Genomic DNA, 20,074 nt, shown 5'->3' with positions numbered 1-20,074 from the left:
CCATTTCACGGTCGCTAAGACCAAGACGGCCTCCAACCACCACATCTCCCACCAGTCCTTCTCTGTTTGTAAACAGCAGGTCGAGCGAGGCACCTCCCCTGGTAGGCTCACTTACCAGCTGTGTCAGGAAGTTGTCTTCCACACACTCCAGGAACCTCCTAGACTGCTTCCTCTCTGCCATGTTTTATTTCCAGCAGATGTCTGGGAAGTTGAAGTCCCCCACAAGAACAAGGGCTAGCGATTGAGAGACTTCTGCCAGCCGCTTGTAGAACGCTTCATCCGCTTCTTCATCCTGGTTGGGTGGTCTATAACAGACTCCCAGCAGGATATCTGTCTCATTGGCCTTCCCCCTCATCCTTACCCATAAACACTCAACCGTATCATCATCATCTTACCATCCTCTGGCCCGGCTTTGGCCCTAGGGAAGGCGGCGCTTGGCTTTCTCCTTCAGCGTTCCCGAGTCTATGCCTCTGGAGGTGCATGACCTGTCTTTGCTGGGCACGTCCCGCTGTATTCGTGCATAGGGAAGCTTTTCTACTACCTGGCACCTGCCTGCATCAGAGTCTAAATGTAATGAATTCCTGTTAGCTGGAAGTAACTGCGATACATGAATGTTCCTCTTTGGTTTTGGTGTATTTATAGCTGCATTTGCATGATTTGCATTTTCTGTACAGTCCTAACATTACGAGCAACTATGAGAAGACAGTCCCTTCCTTCACCCTCTGCAACGTTTGGACTTCTCTCACTTGACCTAAGTTTTGCTCCTTCCTCCACCTGCCATGAGGCTCCTCATTTTGGGAAGAGCCCGTTTGTTAATAGAAAGAACCAAGCATGCACTTTGTCTCTTCTCTCTAAGAAACTTCCAGCCATGCACCCTGTACTCGAGCCTGTCCCTTGCACTGTTGCATGTTTCAGGGGTTAGCTGATGTTTGTTGCATACTGGGAGTGACATGGTGCCAGTCGCAGAAGAGAAAAGATGTGCGTAGGGCACACCTCATGCCCTTGAGCTGTGCAGGCAACTTACTGTCTTCAAGGGACAGAGCAGTTGTGAGACTCCTCTTAAACGTTAAAGTTGTTAGTCTTCATTGGGTAGAGAGGTTTTTTAAAGAGGGATCTGCTTTCCAAAGAGACTCCACACTGTGATTGCAAATCTTAAATAAGAGTATGATAAGGCAAAAATTTGAGTGTGTGCACTTAGGGATAGAGGCTCGATCTGAACGGACTCATCCACTGATAATTTTCTCAGGAGTCCAGACTTAACGCTCTGCGAGCAGGAAAGCCCCAGCGTCGTGAGAGGCACTAGTCCTTACCAGTCCTACTTGAGGCTGCAGCAGTAGCGATTGCAAAGAGCTCATTCCAGCTCTTCTTTCTCTGAGTGTGTCCCAACAGAGCAGTGCTAAGGATGTGCTGTGCTGTGTTGTGGTGTGTGGAAGTTTCAGTGCGTGGTGGATAATTTTAGAAAAGAGAACATTAATATTATGAACTCACCACCTGACGAAGGGGAAATTTTTCCTGTGGATGCAAAGAGAAATGTCTTCATTCCTCCTGGGGTTCCTTGGGATGGAAAGTCTGAATAAGGGTTGGAGTCTCCATACCAAGGCATGCCAAATGCCTCAGAGTTTAGACTATTTTCTTCCAAGCCAGGACTTTACAGAAGTAATGGAGTTCACAGAATATGTGAGAAAGACCAGAACTTGTCTACACAGACGTAGCTTTTGCTTTCTTCGTCATCACTTGCATGTTTTCAGCCAAATGAAGAATGGAGGGAACGTGTGGGGAAGGAACAGAGCCTGCCCTTTAGTGGCTTGCCCTGGGCAAAGAGCTTGGGCATGGTTGTCATTAGAGAGCGTGCAGCCTCTTAAGTTCAGGTATGCTCTGTAATAAAATGTTCTCTCCTGCCCACCCCAGTTATTTGAATTAAGTACAGTTGTAGCTTGAAGGTACAAGATGTTGGAATAAGGATTTCCAGGTGATGCTGCCTAGGGCAGCTCTCTGTCTGTGGAAAAGAAGCAGGGAGTGCCTCTGCGCTGAAAAGCTGCTTGCGTCCTCCACAGAACAAACCTTGCTCCTACACTCCTGTTACTTTTTGCTCATGCTTTCAGGTTTACCACAGACACACATTCAAGAAATGGGGATAATAAGGAATTTGGGAAGCAAGGCACTTTTGTGGGACTGAAACAAATGTAGTGAGTTCAATAGCAAAGTTGGAAATGCAGCCAGTACTCTTGCTGTTCTCCTTGCCTGTAGGAATAGAAGCTGCTAACCGGCGTTTGTAATTTCAGGTGTTAATTTCTGTGTGATGAATAAAGGCAGGTAGATTACATTGTTTTCTGGTAGTCCAGTGCAGGCAAGGTGATGTTTTGTGTTCCTAGGGCACAGACCTGTGCTAGCAAGGGAGACAATCCCGTCTCAGGGTTACGAAGCTGAGCGCTGGGATGGGCACTCCTACTGCTCTGGTTCATCCCTTCTCTGAAGGCACAAGTGGATCAGTCTGGTAGGTTACTCATTTCATGGCTGTTGTAAGCAGCAATGTGAAACCTCTGGGGATCACGGTGAAAACTAACTCTTCATGCTAGTTCCCACTGTCTCAGGTCAGTGCTGATGTGTGGGAGAAGGAAGAGTCCAGAGTCCCTTAGCCATTCTGCCCTCAGTATGGCTCTCTGTATGAAGGATTTTGCAGTATATTAGAGTACAAAAATTGCTATTTTTGGACTTACCTGTTGCAGCCCCACTGAAGAATGACACTTATTCTGGAGTCAGTCCAAATACTGCTCTAACAACAAAACAGAAGTGATGGGGCAACTAAAATGAAGCAGATGTTTAGAAGGGAAATAATTTACAATTGGCCAGTTTGATGGTACCTCTTGACCCTTGCAGGGCTGTTCAATAAAACTAGCAGTTTCCATAGCGACTACTAAATTACTTGGTGCTTCAGAGATCTGTGATAAAGGAGGCGAGTTGTTATAAGGAAACATGGTGTTGCTGTTTCTCCCCTTTGCATTACAAGAGTAATGATCCGGCAAAACTTGCTAAATGTGACGCCCCTCCTGAAGAATTTTTCCCACGTTCACCTTGGCCAAAGAGATTTATGTATTTAGTACTTTTGCAAATTTGATTTTTCCCCTTTCCCCCATCATCAGCTTTGTCCTTCTTGGCAGGTGGTGCAGACTGAGTGCAGATGGGGGGGTGGGACAGGACGGGGGACTGTGAGCCAAGAGGCAGGAGCCCGTGTCTGCAGTAGATGAGTGCTGGGCTTCTCTGTCACAGCCCTCCTGAGCACAAGGTACTTCTCTAAGGGGTATGGACCAGCTCCATCCTGCAGGGTACACTGCAGCCACCTGGGTGTGAATACATTACAAGTCACCGTTATCCTGCGCCTTTATTACTGTGTGTTTCATCTTACTTTTGTCTTCTGTTTTGACGGCTCTTGGACATTGTACTGTTCTGATTTTTTTTTTTTCCTTTTTCACTTGTTTCTATTCTGAGATAGGGATGTAGCTCAAGATCAGGGCAGTCTTTAGAATGGACCCATGGAGATGTATGCTAAGGAAATAGCTTCAGGGCTTGTTTACCACAAAGCCCAGCATAATTCTGGAGGCTCTCACGGTGCGTTCCAGCATGTTTGCACCTCTATGAATATTTGGTTGTATGCAGAGCTGTTGTTTCAGTGGAATGTGTCTTGTATGTTGGGAAGACCGTCTGTGTTAAAATCCTGAAATGCCTGTTTAAAATACTATAACGTACTGGTTCTTTTGACGTTCAAATTGCTGTTTACATTTGACGCTGATCAAACTTTATCCGACTTTCAGCAGTTATGGAGGTTTGAGTCATTTGGATAAAATACATTGGTAAGGTAAGAGACCTGATTCTCTAAACCTCCCCCTCCTGCTCTTATTATACAAACTTAGAGCTGTGGCAGCTTTAATGAAATCTCAGAGGATTTCTGCTTTATCTGTTCACTCTACCGTTGAGTGCTACACCTAATATCCATCCACCTCTCTCCTAACAATCCTGAAGCAAATACTTCCAGGTGAAAACGAGGAGTGAACTTGCTGGATAACCCTAGAAGTTCCCCATGCTCCTGCAGTGATAGCTCGGAGACTGTAACTTGGCAGGAGGTTGGAAGGAGTCTGCATAAGACGCTTTGGGGACGTCAGTGAACGCATACTTCACAGAAATGCTGAGCTGTCACTTCTCCTTCGCATCTGATTCAGATTTCCAGATGGGATGCTTCAGGAAGATGACATTTGATTTCCCAGTGTTCATTTAAGCCACACAGTTGTGGTGTTGAAACCATAAGCTGATGGCAGCATACATAATTAGTAATCTTAATTTTCTTATTAGCCTACTTTGAACAGATCATCTTTTATGTGTCTGAGTTAAGTTTGTAAGATGGTTGACAGGTAACGGTTTGCTAGCTGATGTGGCCAGAGTCAGTCATGCAGTTGAAAGGAAGGAAGGCTGGGCTGCTGCTGTGTTAGTTTGTGCAGGTGGTTCAGTATCCTGAACTAATTTTGAGCCCTATCCTTTTGCCATAGACAAAGGAAAACTACAAAGCTGTGGGGATCCGTTATGCTGCTTTTCCACAGCCCATCTAGTCAGTCTTCTGTTTTGTAACACTTTGGTATAAACCAAAGTGTCTTACCGACATTTTTAATCTACTTCCTATTGTTTGTATCTGTCTCACTGTCTGACCTTTGCCATACACGGTGCTATAGTACTTCTGGAAAGTTTGCTCTTCTAGTCTAAAGGTACTTTCACAAAGTTGCACTGATTTCATTGCTTATGTGGAAACAAAACTTCATGATCTTGAACAACTCTGTTGGTGGAAGAGACGCCTGGAGATAGAAGCTCAGTGCAGAAATCACCTCCATTTAGGAGAAGTCCTTTCAAGTGCTCCAGAGAGACCCGGCAGAGCTGAAGGTGTGCGTGGGCTGTTGCTTCCCTCCGCAGCCTTCCTGCCTCCTGAGCACGTAACCGCGCCATTTCCATGTGCTCATCAGCCTAGCTGATTCAGCACCGTACGTGTTCGGTGGATAACAGTAACTTCCACTGTTGACTAGGAGACAAATCATGAGTGTTGCATGGATCCAGGTACACACCTACCCTGGTTGTGTTCTTGAGCAGGTGGTGTTAGTTGAGTCAGTAATTGTCCTGTCGCTCAGAAGTGATTATTTTCAGTAGTGCTGGATGGACTCAAGAAAATGAAGGCTTTTTTAGAGCCAAAGTTTCTAGTTTTGCTCAGAGCCTTTTAAGAGCTGCCCATTGCAGAAAGGACCCAGGAGTCTGGACTCAGCGCTGCTCGTTCGCTTTGTGCAGTCTGGCTGTGTCGCTTCCTCTGGCCAAAAGTCGCTCGTTCTTTCTTTGAATTGAAGTCAAAATACCTGAAATGACTTTGTGGTTGGGCTTGAATCTAGATGGTAGAGCATGTAAGAAAGAAGGTAAGGGACACCTGGCTGATCTTCCTTTGAAAGGTATATTCCCAGGGAACTTTGTCTCTGCTGTGTCTTGTGATTGTTTCTAGTACTTGTTTCTCCTAATTTTCACCTGCTAAATAGTTTAGACCTGACTGGAGACATTAAAACAAGCAAGGGCAGAATCAGATCTTACTCTCCCTAAGTTAACGCAAATAGGCGTTGTCTTAAGATTGTGCTTATCCTCTTCCTAACCTCATCATTAATGATAACTGAAATATAAGTAAAACATATTATGCTGAGACTTGGCTGTTCTGGGCATTTCCTGCAGAATCTGTTTCTCTTCTCTTTCTTCTGGGGAGATTGAACTTTTGTGTGTCCTAGCTGGAGCTAACCAGTTGGACTTGCTACCCAAATTCCCTAATAACTGTCATGTATCTTCCTTCAGAGTTCTGATATCTTGTATCAGAGTGACTCAGCAAGAGAAACAAGAATCCTCAGATACTAAGTTTGAGATTCAGAGAAAAGCCAAGGGTCTGCTAGAAACATAAGAAAAAAAATCAAGCAACTGTCTTCCCTGCCTGTGGCTTTTAATTGCCATTAAATGGAGTGAAAGACTATCCACAGCGCCAGCATAAGATTTCTACGGAGGGATTCCATTAAACATGTGTGTTTTGTTTTCTTTGTCAGAAGTATTTGTAATTAAAACCAGTCCAGGTGAGCAGCCCTGGTTTTTAAAGGGACTTTAGTTACCTCTGCTGTAATGCTTGAAAAGGAAATAGAAAGAAATTTCACTGTAACTGGAGCTTCTCTCTCTAAGATTTTCTTCATAGCTAAGAACAAATTCACTTGTCTTTTTATCACGGATGAATCTTGCAAGACTAGCTAGCCTTTGCAATGACTTCAGTACTTTCCCTTCGTAATTACCGGATTTTAGTCATCTGAAATCTGGCAAGATTCAGTACTCAACTTGGTTAAGTGCCTCTGTAAAAGGGCAAAGTCCTCAAATACCTGCTGATGTGACTAAGCAATCTGTACCCGAGGAGACCTTCACTTTCCATCCTTCTTGGAATGGCCAACTAGTACGGCTGTTAGATGTAAGCACACTCGGGTTCAGAGATTACAGCTGAAATCACGAAGCAGTAGAAGGCTGACAGAAAACAAATGTTTTATTGGTTATTGGACTGAAAATTGGAGATGGCACTTTCTAGTTCCAAATTGCTAGTACGCAAGTCACAATCTCTGCCTTCCAGCTGTCTTGATTTTGGCAAATCCCATTTTATCTCAGTTTACTTCAGTGAGGACAAGTGCATGCATTTCCAAAACAACCCTAAATCATTTTCAGAATGGCAGCAATTAAACAGCAGCTGAAAACAGGCTGATGTACCGCGGATAATAGAGAAGTGCAAGGCACAGAGGGATTTTACAGATAGAGTGAAGCCAAGAGGGTCCAGTCTTCTGGGCAGAGGAGGAGTGCCTGGATTTGGAGAAAATAAAAGTGTGGAGGTTGTTTTGAGAGACCGAACTGCCAGGACCCACCAGCCATGCAGAAGAGGAGCTGGGTGTAGCAGGACATGTCCTGCTGGCAAGTGGGGATGCGGCTGGCTGCTGGTGGCAAAGCAGTTGGCTGTGGTTTTGGATAAGATGTCTGTCGATGGCTTCCATCATCAGTGCTGCCTGAGCACTGCCTCAGGGGTGACAGAGATTGTAATAAATTTGTCTCTCTTCTGGTAATTTAGGTACTATTGCTTAGGAAACACTCACCTGCAGAGTGTCTGATGTCTGCATACTGTGAGACTGAAAAGAAGCTTTGCTGCCAGATGCTTGCCAGTATTTTCCCGTGAGAGTGCCACTCGGGTGTGTTGTCCCGTGGTTTGTGTGCTGCTGGAGCCGAGTGCTCCCTTGGCCAGAGAGCTAGCTGGTAACTGTGTACTGCACCTTGGCTGGATGTGCAGATACGCCATTAATGTTGCCTGCTGGAGTTGCTGGCCTAGAAAGAACAGAGTAATGCTGACAACAACCACCATAGTATTATTTTTTCTTATGTCCAGATGTCAGGATTTTGGTCATCTTCAGTAGTCTCACTGCAAGATGGCAATTACAAATCATTGCACAATGTTACTTTAATCAGTAGTTGCGCAGCTGGGGAAAGACCTATTGTCTTAACTGTGAATCCAAATCACCTATGTTGGGACTGTCTGTCCAGTCTGTGAGTGCTGCATTAGCTAACGTGGATCTTTGAAATATCCCCTGCTGGATTTATTGTGAGTGCCAAGCCTCATGACTGTGGGCTGACCAGATGCTTTAATGTCTCATTTCTGGATTTTATTGTGGGTTTTCAGTGTGATCCACCTAAATTTGCACAGCCTGCCAGCGTGCAAAATGGAGAAATGCTGAAGAGGGGGGGCAGTCATTTGAGCTGCTACTCAGATGAGTAATTCGAAGTGAGACAATGAAACTCTGTGCTGGAACACTCAAGCTGAATAGCAAAGAGAGTTCTTGTGGTGGATGCCTTCCAGTTTAGGACATGATTTTTATTATTCCCTCTTTTCCCTTTGTACTGCTTTTTCATTTGTTTTTGCTTTTAAGGGTATAAGAACAAATAGTAGCATATGTTTGTATATTCTTGAGCTCTGCAAAGGTTCTCGACACTTTCAGCGTGTTAGAATTGGGAGAATTGTGTGCAGATGTACACTGGCAGTTAAATATCAAATGTTAATACAATTTAAATCATGGTACAAACTAAACAAAGCACTAGGTAATATGGTGTTAAAAACAGTCCTGCCACTGTGCCAAACTTCACTGAGAAGCAGCCTACAGGTGTCATCTAATTCATTTATATTAAGTTTTGTGTAATTCTGTAACTATTAAATCTCCAATAATATCTTACCAAGATTGGTGTTATTTCTGAGCAGGGTGAAAGGTGGCTTATCTTTTCTTCTGCAATTTCTAAAACAAGTTGTTTAGCCAGAAATTGGGCAAATGTTTGTCCCTGTTGACTTGCGGAGGAATTCTAGAAGATGCTGTGCTTGCATCTGTGCCTGTCAGCCTTAAACACAAGAGATGGTTGTGCTTCCCTGTGCCGTATTTGGGCATCAACAAATTGGTTGTTACTTGTCTAGAACACTTCTCTCCACTCATGGCTAGTTCTTCCTATTAAATAAGGCTTAATAGTTGTAGTTGATAAAGATAGGAATATTGTCTGTTACGACACGCTGTTATGAAAGGTGGGGGATGCTGTCTGAAGAGAGGATCTAAATTGTAGCTGCTGTTCCTAAAGCTAGCCCGGAGCGGTCAAGAATGCAGCAGCAACAATAAGCTATGTGAAAATCTGGGCTGTTAACTTCTGTGCTAGCCAATATAACTAAGCAGGGATTTGACTCTTTATTACTGATGATTACATTTAATTCAGGTGGGCAAGTGATCTGTGCACAGTCGCCAACTGGAGATAGTGGAAGCACAATTAATAAGAATAATTAAATGCTCTTTGGATAAAACAAGGCATGATATTTTACACCCCCCCATCCTGTTTTCCTGTATAGGCTCAATGGGGCTTAGAGGAAATTTCCGTTTCCAAGTAATGTAGTTCCCGTAAGAGACGCCTTGGAAATGGGTAGAAGATAAAGAAGCTGTGCTGCAGAGATAATAAATTTGTCAGATCTCTGCTTGTTCTTCAGGGCAGGCTAACGGTAGTGGTTCAGGTGCCAGCCAAGCATATGGACCATGAAGGAAAATTGTTATCTAGGGTGCAGCCTTAACTTTGTGAAAGCTGGAGTTCAATTCATATGGACGGCAAGCAGTATTTATGCATGTGCTGCATGTGTTCTGAATTAAAGTGCATTCTTCCCTCTCCTCACATTCCTGAAATCCCACAGCAGAGATTTGTCCTGTATTTTTCTCTAAAATTTGGCTGTAAAGCAGTTACAAGGGGAGAGGAAAGATTCAACCTGGTGCTTGGCCCCAAGAAGCCATTCCTGCATTTTCCTTCTTTTCATTCGTCACACGTGTCGTATTGGTCAGCTGCTGGCCTGGCTTGCGTGGGTGGCAGTGAGGGAGCTGGCTGGTGGATGCCGAGCAGTCGCACGTGGGGCAGTGGGTCCGTCTGTCCAGGAGGCGTTCTGCAGACTCGGGACAGGCCGATTAAATGCATCATAGATTATTTGTGCTATTTTTGGCATCATGTCCTGATCTGGCAAACCAAGGGAGCATTGTGGAAAAAGCATTTTCTATGTGTTTGCCTTTTCTGTCCAGGTAGCTGGTTGTCCAGGGTCTGAAGCCGACGTGAATATAAAGGTGTTTTGAATTTCCTCCCCTGTGTACAATGGGAGCCTTTGTCTAAGGCCGAGGCATTTTTTCAAGTTTTCCATGTTTGACAGTAATTTTCTGCTCCAAGTTCTTCTGATGCCGTTCCAGTTTCGTTCTTCTGTCTCCATTATCCAGTTACAACTCGGCCAGCAATTCATTATGTAAATGAGTCTCTGAGCATGAAGTTTGATGACAAAATTATCAGATGAGCCCTAGGAAGGCGGCATGGGCACAGAAAGGCAGCGCGGTGTTGCTGTGTACAATGGCAGAAGGGGACCACCTGCAGAAAGGGGGTTGTGCAGAGAAGGGAGGAGGCGCAGATGGAGGCGCAGGAGCCCCTGGGCATCAGGGGAGGCAGAGGTGTGCCTGCCCCTCAGCAGATGGAGATCTGAAGCCGGGATAGTCTTTGTCGCTGCGCTCCTTGTGGGCAGCCTGCGGCCAGCAGGATCTCTGCTGGAGTGCTCGGAGGGCATCGGCCGTGCACGTGTTGTCTGCTGCAGATAAAACTCTCGAAACGGTTACCCTACTTCAGAGAGAAAGGTGGAGCTCCCAGTTTTCTGCCTGGCTATCTTGATGTGTCCTAAGGCAGCCAGGTGACAGCATGCTTTCACAGGGCTCCTACATGCCAGTTAATCCCCCAGGTCTAGCTGTTTTAAAATATTTATAAACAGTATACCATCCTGCCCAATAAAGAGTATAATACAGACTACTGTTAGAAAAATGCTTGTACCCCGGTACTAAATCATATTCCAGAAACATGAGCTCATGCTTCAGACTTACAAGAGATCATGGTAAGACAGGACTGAACTCCTGCGGCTGCTGCTTTCCTCTAACTCTTGCAAGCATTGCATATGAGATGCGCTAAGGATGTGAACGATTTATTACCATGCATTCTACAGGGAAAAATGATATGAGCCCAAAGAGTTGTACCAGAGCCTGCTACAGATGCCAGTACAGCATGAGTATTTGCCTAGATCCCTGGTCCAAAAAATTAAAGTACTTAACAGTAAGAAAAGCATTGAGTTGTCTTGGGCTTCCTTTACTGGGTTTGTTTTTACTTAGCAGAATCCTGGGAAGTGTAGAGGTCCCATTCTTATTCATAAATGCTGTTTCTTTGTACTGTATTTTTATCTTCATTGCATGTTTTGTATTAATTATAAACCAATTACTATTGCTCTGCCTAAAACAGTTCTTGTGTATTGATATTAGAAGGGTTAATAAAAATTTCAGAACCCCTCAGTATCAGCCATTTCAATGATGGCATTTGCATTCTAATCCTGTTTCAGACTGCACATGAAAATCTAATATTCAGGGTCTAGACAGTTATCTAGACGGGGTCTCAGATGATGAGGATCAAAAAACTAACAAGCGTGTTTGTATTTGCATTGCCTGGACACTGCAGCAGACAGTCCAGTGGCAGCTCCTAGTAGGACAGATAGAAAGTCTCCTTGTGCATTAAACGGGCTGTAATAAACGCAGATGAAAAATACTAGCCTGTACAGAAACTACACTGGTCAATAAATTGAGCAGAACAAATAGGACTCGTGCTTAGAATTGTAGAGAGAGATTATGCGTGATCAGGCAGACTCTGCTGCAGCCCAGCCATCAGCTGCCTCCATAAAACTGGAGTGTCTGATTAGGAAGGTGGTCTTTCGCATTCTCTTGTTCATGCAATTTTTCTAAAATTCAGTTGAAGGTAGAGAAAAGTACTAAAAATTATGTTCTTGCCGTGAAAACATGGCACGTCCTGAAAAGCATGGGGCAAAAAGGCAAGTCTGAAAAAAATGGGGGGGGAGGGAGTGCAAAGCCTGAATGAGGCGGGAAGACCTGTTACCTTTTGGATGGGTCCCGTGCAATACAACTTCAGATTGCTGGCATTCTGTACTTGGACTCGCTATAGGAGCAGCCTCTGTTACAGGGCCAATTTTCTGCATGGCTTTGAAGTCTAAAGTGCCAAATATATTTTGCAAGTTAATTAATTAGAATAATTTATTTTTGCTTCCAGAATATCAACAGTGCTTTCAATGGTATTATGGATAAAAAGTACTATTCCCTCTCCTCCCTCCCAGGCCATCTCCACTTGGCTATATGAAACCTGTAAACTGGCTGAGGGGAAGCTAGTGGACTAAAAAATTTTTTAGTCCAGTGGACTAAAAAATGACTGTATGAGACTGCAGTGTGGTCTGGTTTCCCAGAACCGAGGTCCATAGGTGCGTGGGATTACTCACTAACAAACAGTGACTTGATAAGATCTGCTGTTTGGTAGAGCTGCCTTTTACCTTTTAATCCTCTTCCCTTCCTGAAAGGCTCCTGCTGGTACTGCCGTAGCCCCGCTCTCCCTGTTCTTCCTCCAGGGGCTGGCAGTGGAGATGTCAATAGGTGCACTGTGCAGAACCCGAGTTGGCTCTGGCTGGAGTGTTGGGTGCAGGTGCTGTTAACCCGTGGCACGCTAGTGAATCTGGAGACGGGAACAGCAGAGCATGTGCTCGATCATGCTAACACAAGGAGAGGAGAAAACAGTTCCCACTGAGGGAGATGCATCTAGTGCCAAATTTCAGCTGAGAGTGGAGACTTTCTTTTTGCACCGTGCCTTGTTTCTGGAAAGTACTGATGCAGAGATTGAAAAAAAGGAAAAAGATTATTTCAGCTCTTTGTATTACCTTGAGGATGCAAAGAGCTGCAAGTTAGAAAGCACCTGCTGTCCATTTGTCCTGTCTTTAGCAAAACACCATGCCTTAATCTTCTTAAAAGGAATCAATAGTTTTCTCTTACCTGGGACCACTGGAAGATTAATGTAACTTTTACTGTAGAGTGAGTACTCTTCTATCTTCACGTAGGGTGATTAAAAACGTAAAGTTTGCTGAAGCGTGGGAAGACTCTGTGTCGGGCCTGGAAAGCTGCTCCTTGTCTCATTTCTTCAGCTGCAGCTGCTGGCTCCCTGCCTTTCCTTTTCCTCTCCTCTTCCAAAGGGTGATTCTCACCATTTCCTCTTTGCAGATTTTTTCCCTTGATACGGTGTCTTCATTCCAATGCTAAACTAACTTGTGAATGCCTCTTGGGGAGGAAATAGGTGATGTGAATGCTTTTTATTTATTTTGTTAAAGGTCTCTGGGGAACACAATGTGTGGAATACGTTCTGTATACGCTGGAAACTGGAGGAGAATGGAAGGAAGGGGTTTTTGCAGGAGAAAAATTGGCCAAAATCTTCCTTTCAGTTACGATTAATAGGTTTTTCTTTTGGGCTCTGAATGCTGTGTTTGTATTCAAATTAAGTGGTTTCCAGGGGGGATTTCCAGGAATAGATGTGGGGAGGGGATGAAAACACTTTCCGGAAAGGACTTTGGCAATGCATGGTACTGAATTGCATGCTGTTTGTGAATCTCATCCCTGTCTTGTTTTCTTCTGTCACCTGGAGCCTGTGGTGTCTCCTCTGTATGCAGAGCTCGGGGGATGAGGACACTGTTTTCTCAGCGTTTGAGATGTGCTCAGTGCTCCGCAGAAGTGACAGGGTCGGATGGGCAGGTGCTAGAAACCAATGTCCCCGCTGCAGCCAGTGGTGCATCCCAACTAGGCAGGGCTCTTCTCTTGCAGTGAGGGTGGTAGAGTTCTTGGGCAGGCAATGGTGAGCAAAACAGGCCTGTTACTCCTCTGCAAAGTGCTCTGAGACTTGGGGCCAGGCACACCCCCCCTGTTTTGTGATGTTGCACCTGTGGTGTGTTTCCTTCTGCTGGGAACTGATGTTCGCTTGGATTTCTGTACAAGAACTGGAAGTAGGGCAGAGGCTTCACCTGTGTTTTGTTTAGCTTGCTTTTTCTCTGTTTTCCTCACAGGGGCCATTTTCCTTCATGGGAGACATGAAAGCTAGTTGTTGCTGTACCTGTAGTTGAAGAGTATGTTACCTCTTGTCCTACAGCCTTTGTGTGTATAGGATGGGATGTGAGAGAGGAACGCGCTACCGTGGTCCCTTCTGAACCTTGGAAACAGAAGCCATAGTATTCCTGTCTTCTGTAGGCTGTGGGAGGCTTGTCTGCATTGCCTGTAGCATCCGCCTCCCTCCTGCCTTTTCCTTGAAACCCTGTATACAAGTGAATTTTGGGTTTCTGGGCTTAGCTGACTGTCTGCAGTGGTGAGGAAGCTGCGTGTTCCCTTGATGTGCCATCTGTCCTGGTAGTATGCGTTCTGAGGGTGGAGATGGCAGGCTCCTACCTTCCTGAAAAGTGTGAGGTGTTGGAGATGCCTACACACAATATGAAGTTCCCTTGCTGGCTGCTGTGTATTTGTGCCCTCATCCTTGTTAACTGATTCAGGCAGACACATTTGTCCTGGACCAGCCTCGTTGGCTGGAAAGGTTCCCATCAGAGACACGCTGCATCAAACCGCCTCTGTCATCAGGTGGTAAAGAAAGTAATTAAATGATAATTCTAGGGGAAAAAAAGGACTTAAAAGTGTACACCATGATTTAGGTGACAGCTCACTCACTGCTGGGAGGAGTCATGCTTGATGGCCACTGCTTAGTTCTTTGTATTTTCTTTGATTTAAAGCTTCATGCTAGTAATCTTATTAACATTGAATTGGGTTTCCAGTACAGTAGCTTGTTTGGTTCAACAAGAACACATTTATACTAAAGGTTAATGAAAAGAATTTTGCTTTCATTGAATTTATTAAAAGTGGTTCTACAATCAAGGCTTACTAATGGAAAAGAGATTAAATATTCATGTCTATAAATTTCTCATGTCACTTCTGATTTTCCTTAATCTCTGCCTCCCTAGATTGGATTCCAAAAGTGTCTGAAAGCTCTAATGAAATACCAGTTTGGATATTAATTGGAGATTTATCCTGTTTATGTAAGAAGACTTCCACAGATGTATACTTAATGTATCTTGAGCGCAGGTTTCTATTACAGATGGAGAGAAAAAGTGATGAGGTCTTATCCATGAAAGCAATACTAGGAGCCAATCTCAAGGGGCAGTATTATGTTCTTAAAGCACTTTTAAAGAAATGCAAATAATGTTTTATCTTCTGTTCTGACAGCTTTATTTGTGCTATTGAAATAGCTTTGAATGAACCAGAAGTGCAGCAAAGTTTGCGTCAGAAAGGTTTTAGCTGGACATGAAGATAAAGCCCAAACAATGGGCATCAAAGGTGCTCAAAGATTCAAGACCTTTTTATAACATCGTGTCCAGATGTATGTGCTACAAATATACCTGGGTACTTTGAGTAAATATTGGGTTGTGGTTTCTGTGATCTCTTACCCAGTAACTCTCAAGGAAGTTCTGGATACCCTTTGAGCCAGGGCTTTGCCATTGCTTTATGTGTGAGCAGAATATGTTTCTGCAGTTCTTGCTTTGTGTGTAGGTTCCTGGTATCCCAATTTAGGGAGATGCGGAAGCTCTGTTTGGGAATACTTTGCAGCTGCATATTGATGTTGTTGCTGATGTAGAAATGGAAATACATGGTGGCAAGAGATTTAAGTTACTTTGAGAGTATTGCATGTTCCCATGAATGGTTTCCTTGGAAAGGAAGAAACAAAAATGCTTTTGTAAACATGTTCAAAATTATGAGTGTCTTGCCTCAATCTAAGTAGTGCATATATACATGGCTCCTGTCTGGATCTTTGCATCGTGTTTCATTGCAACTTGAGCTTTCAGTACATTTTGGTCTCTTACTAGTACTAGATGTAAGTTGTACTCATTGGCAAGAACTGATGAGAAAGGAAGCAAATTATTTGTATGCTGTGTGAGCCAAGCGAACAGAAATGGAGGTCTCGAGAACGAGCATTTGGTTATAAGTAGATAAGAATAAGTAACTGGCCAAGTCCAAGGGGAAATCTTTGCCTTAATAGTAATTATCATCCCTGGTCTCCAGAACAGTTCAGAGGCCTCGCAGAGGTTGAGAAAGTCATCACACTGTGGGGATAAGCGACTGGGTGGCAGTCACAAACCAAACTGTGGTGTTGGATTTTTCTGATTATAGCCAGTGTGACCAAAGAAGCCAGAATGTGATTGTGTAGCTCAGCATCCACCAGCACGAGGTCACGGGCAGCTTTGTTATTTGTGACTTCTACCAATTAAGTAATCGGCATTTCTTCTTCTTCCCTTTGGCTTTTCAGGCATACTTCCGACAGGGTGTGGCCCTTCAGTATCTTGGACGTCATGCAGATGCACTGGCAGCATTTGCGTCGGGACTGGCTCAAGACCCCAAGAGTCTTCAGCTTCTGGTTGGCATGGTCGAGGCCGCCATGAAATCTCCCATGCGAGGTAAGCACCAGGAGATTTTTCTCAAGGATGGTGATCTGCTGCTGAGGTACTTAGAGGCGGTAGTTTCAGTCCATGGGTGACTCTGCCGGCATCTGAGGGAGGAGAACCTGGAGGCCTCAAGGGATTTGACTTCTCTGCTGAGGCAGCAGGTGCTGACAAAGGAGCCCGAAGTAGGAGGAGGAACAAAAAAAAATTCTTCTGATTCAGTGGGACAGCGAGGTGGTGATACCCAGCTCGAGAGGCACTGGAGATGAATCAGACTGGTGTTGTGCAGCAGTTCCAATGAAGTCCTTGCTCGTTTGTCTTTTGTCTGGTATCAGTGCAGATAGAGAGGTGTGTACTACTGTGGCCCTGGCTTTATTATTACTTGGTACAACTTCCCACAGTGCCATTGGGAACAGGGAGTCTTAAATGCTCTGGGCCAGTGTTTGCCCAGAAGAGCACGCCCGCAGCTTTTCCATGGTACTAATGTCTCTCAAAATACAGCATCCCAGAAGGCAAAAGGCTGCTCTGCTAATTCACTTATATTCAGGAAGACTGTTGAAATAGCATGGACATTGAAGCCGTATGAGCTATACAGCGTTTTGCCTATCTTTCATAATGTCCCCATTTCCAGGATTTTCCTCTCTAGAGGAAGGAGGTAGTCTGCTCTTTGCTCTGTTTCTCTGTTGCTCTGTTTCTCTTGCAAGCTTTGTGTTGCAATGTCCGAGTGGTATTTCACGGGAGGGAACATGGCAATTCTCATCCTCAGCAGACGCAGCTGGGGACCCCAGGGCTTAGGAGCCAAGAAGCACTGAAATGAAAAAACATCCCTGTTGGTGTTTCCTTTTTTACAGTGTCTTTTTTTACTCTGTCCTCTAAAATGAATTCATCTGGAAGTTTCTGTACTGTATAGCAGTTACCTTGTGAAGTTAATTTTGTTTGGTACCCAAAGGTGCTGTGGCTGCTGCTTAGAATGCAGGTGATGTGGTATTTCTGTGTAAGCATCCCCAGATTTGGCCAGATTAGGCTGCTGTCCTATTGCACTGCAGGTGTATGTTCACACTGCTGCTCCCTACTGTGCTTCTCAGTGTTGCTCCTTTCCAATTGTTATCCTCCCACTGACTGGTTTGGCAGATTTCAGATTAGCCTTGCTTATAAAGTACTGGTTTTACTTGGAGAGTGTGTATATACTGTACTACTGTAATGAATATTCAGGGTCTCTGTCCCGCTGTGCTAGGCACTCTCCAAGCACTTAAGCAGTTGTTATGTGTTGTTCTGGTCCCCTTTCCAAGAGCTCGCTATCTAGGGGAGACATAGAAGATCTCTCCTGGTATTGTCTGTGGTGTAAAGCCAGTCCCTTGTAACTTGATTCCACCAGGATAACAGGTTGTTTGAAGCCATGGATAGACTGATGTGAGTGGTAGCTTCCAGGATACTTGCATTCAGAAAAAGAAGAGGAGCAACTGGAAAGGCAAAAGGGCTATAAGTGTCAGTGATGTGCTAAAGATAATTACATGCAGACACTGAGGGATTCAGGGAGCATGGGTCTGCAGTACGTAGAGATGGAGGTGAAACTCCCTTCCCGAATAACTGAATCACTGTTGCTGCATCTTTCACCTGGTTGTGGCTATGTCTCTTCCCTTACTGTTTGCTGTTGTACAAGAGCAGTAGCGAACTCCATGTCTACCCTTCTATTACCATGCTGGTTCTCCCTTTCCTACTGGACTTTAGGGTTACCAGGAGCACTTCCCTTGTGTTTTCCTTTTTCTTCCTTTCTCCTTGTCTGTACCCTTCTCTCTCCCTACGTTTGCCTGGCTTACCTGGCTAGGATCGTAAGTAAGCTCCTGAAGACAGGACTGAGTTTGTACCTGCTCTTGCAGTGATAATCATGATTAAGTGGTGGCATGTTACAGCAACTATTTTTGTCCTCTTATGTTTGCATTTAATCCCAGGGTCTAATTGGATGTCGACAACTGGCATCGCGTTCACTCAGTATGCATCTTCAGGGAAGTGTTAAAATCCGCTTTTGTTGTTGTTTATACATTTGGTGATTGTAGAGAGGCAGAAATTATGAAAACAGGGAGCAAGTGGCTTTCTGAGGTTGTTGTGGTAGTGTTGATTCAGGTGAGAGCATCTAATCAAGAAATGCCACTTGGTCAGCAAATTCTGGAGTCCTGTTGTATTGATGTCCTTATTGAAACATGCAGCCAAGTTGTTTTATCATCTGAATCATGGAAGCAATTAGACCAATTTTAAGTAGTCTGGCAGGTCCAGTGCTGTCATTCTGCAGGAATACCTTCTCCTGCAGAAGGAGGAGCAGCTTCTTTCTGCAGTTTTTGTCACGTCTCGGTGCATATTGTGTGCTGTGGTATCTGGACAGGCATAGATTTTGCAGACGTTCAGCTGAAAGTTTGTACTGAAGGAGCAGAAACTGTAGTGCTCTTATACACTGCTGGTGGCCCATTTCCAGTTTCCTACAAAACTCCACAGGTGTTTTCTGTATTCCTTCTGCTGTTAGGCCAGTCTTCAGAGCTCAGTATGAGACTGCTCTGCATGCTTGTGCTGTCTTCCTGAAGTGCTTTCTGTAAGGAAAACATCAGCTTGCTAGTCAGTCTGTCTTGGTGTACTAGATATTAGATGATGCATTTGAGCCCTGAGTTCCCATAATAAATCTTGGTTTGATTTGGGCAGTCTGACTGTTAACTCACATGTCATTTGGTTACCAAAAAATGAAGATGAGTTGTGAAGGTGATTTCTAGATGCAAATAACTTGCTTTGTTGAGTAACTCTGCCTTTGTTTTTGTATTTCAGAGTCCTTGGAGCCCACCTATCAACAACTGCAGAAGATGAAGCTGGACAAGAGCCCCTTTGTTGTGGTGTCTGTGATTGGCCAGGAACTTCTGACGGCGGGCCACCATGGGGCCTCTGTGGTCGTGCTAGAGGCTGCCCTGAAGATCGGCACTTGCAGCCTAAAGCTGCGGGGATCAGTGTACTCTGCACTGAGCAGTGCGTACTGGTCCCTTGGGAATACGGAGAAAAGCACTGGATACATGCAGCAGGACTTGGACGTAGCCAAGACTTTAGGTAAGAGTTCTCATTTCGCTTGCTTGAGTGCTGGATTGGTACAGGTGGAACAAGTTAATAACTGTGTTAATGGTCAGCATCTCTCTATAATGCTCAGGTTTCTGTGGGATTTCACAGGCTGCTAAATCATATCTGAAGTTTCTGAAATGTGCCAACTATAGGCCTGTGCAGCCCTTTTACCTATGTGTGTGAGGGGGCAGATATGTTACATGGGTAAGTTTTTACAGGGTCCTCTAATTTTCTGGTGTCATGTTTGTGGGAACTGGTCTTATCCCCTGTGTAGACTTGGGCTCAAAACCTTAAATGAGTCTTAAATGAAGCAATCTGTTTTTTCAAGAATTAGATGGAAAAAGGTACTCAGTCTGAGCTTCTGAGGCAGTTGCCAGGGAAGGAACAAATCAGGAGTGAGTCAATGGATGAACCAGAGGGTTTAAAAAATAACCAAATTGGAAAATCCCTCTCGCGTACGATATATCCTGCACAACACTGAGAGCTTTCAAGCTTTCAGGGTGCTGTAGGAGAGGAGACAGTATGTGAGACAGAAAGGCATAATCTTGCAGAGGTGGAGAAGATAGTGACTGAGGGCTCTAGCTAGGAGAGTTCGTGAAAGTGTAGGGACTACTGTCTTGAAGACGATAGTAGATGTGCTTTGTGTCTGAGCTGAGCTGTGCTGCAGAATTGCTTTCTGGGGAAAGCTGACATGCTCTTTGCTTGTTTTAAGCCTGGGCCAGTGACTTACTTGCAAGAATAAATTGCTAATGTCAAGCAAGGGATAAACATGGAAGAATGGGAAATTGCCAAGTGTTAGGCCAAAGAAGAAACTAAAACAATTCTAAAAATAAGGTTGATGGCTATTGTAGAAGTTTCGGAAGGCCAGCAAAGAGGAGAGTTTTGGCTGTGTATTAAACATAAGGATGAGTTTGTTCCGATGCTGGTTCTCACACTGAAGCATCACTTGTACAGTGTGTTCCAGTCTTTCTGCTGGATGCTTCCAGTGACGCCTTTGTTAGCTAACCTTTGTTTTGTTTGCAT

General features: G+C 44.5%; 1 protein-coding gene across 1 annotated transcript in view; it reads left to right on the top strand.

The window, feature by feature from the left end:
* TTC28 (tetratricopeptide repeat domain 28) overlaps positions 1-20,074 on the top strand; it is a 185,672-nt gene that overhangs the window by 91,658 nt on the left and 73,940 nt on the right. Inside the window, exons 2-4 of the mRNA XM_009330830.1 lie at positions 15,829-15,976; positions 18,770-19,080; positions 19,626-19,635. Of these exons, the coding sequence (XP_009329105.1) occupies positions 15,829-15,976; positions 18,770-19,080; positions 19,626-19,635 (469 nt within the window). The remainder of the gene's footprint in view (positions 1-15,828; positions 15,977-18,769; positions 19,081-19,625; positions 19,636-20,074) is intronic.

The sequence above is a fragment of the Pygoscelis adeliae genome, unplaced genomic scaffold (genome assembly GCF_000699105.1).
Source record: "Pygoscelis adeliae isolate BGI_AS28 unplaced genomic scaffold, ASM69910v1 Scaffold358, whole genome shotgun sequence".
Lineage (NCBI taxonomy): Eukaryota > Metazoa > Chordata > Aves > Sphenisciformes > Spheniscidae > Pygoscelis > Pygoscelis adeliae.
This window is presented reverse-complemented; position numbering and strand designations above follow the sequence as displayed.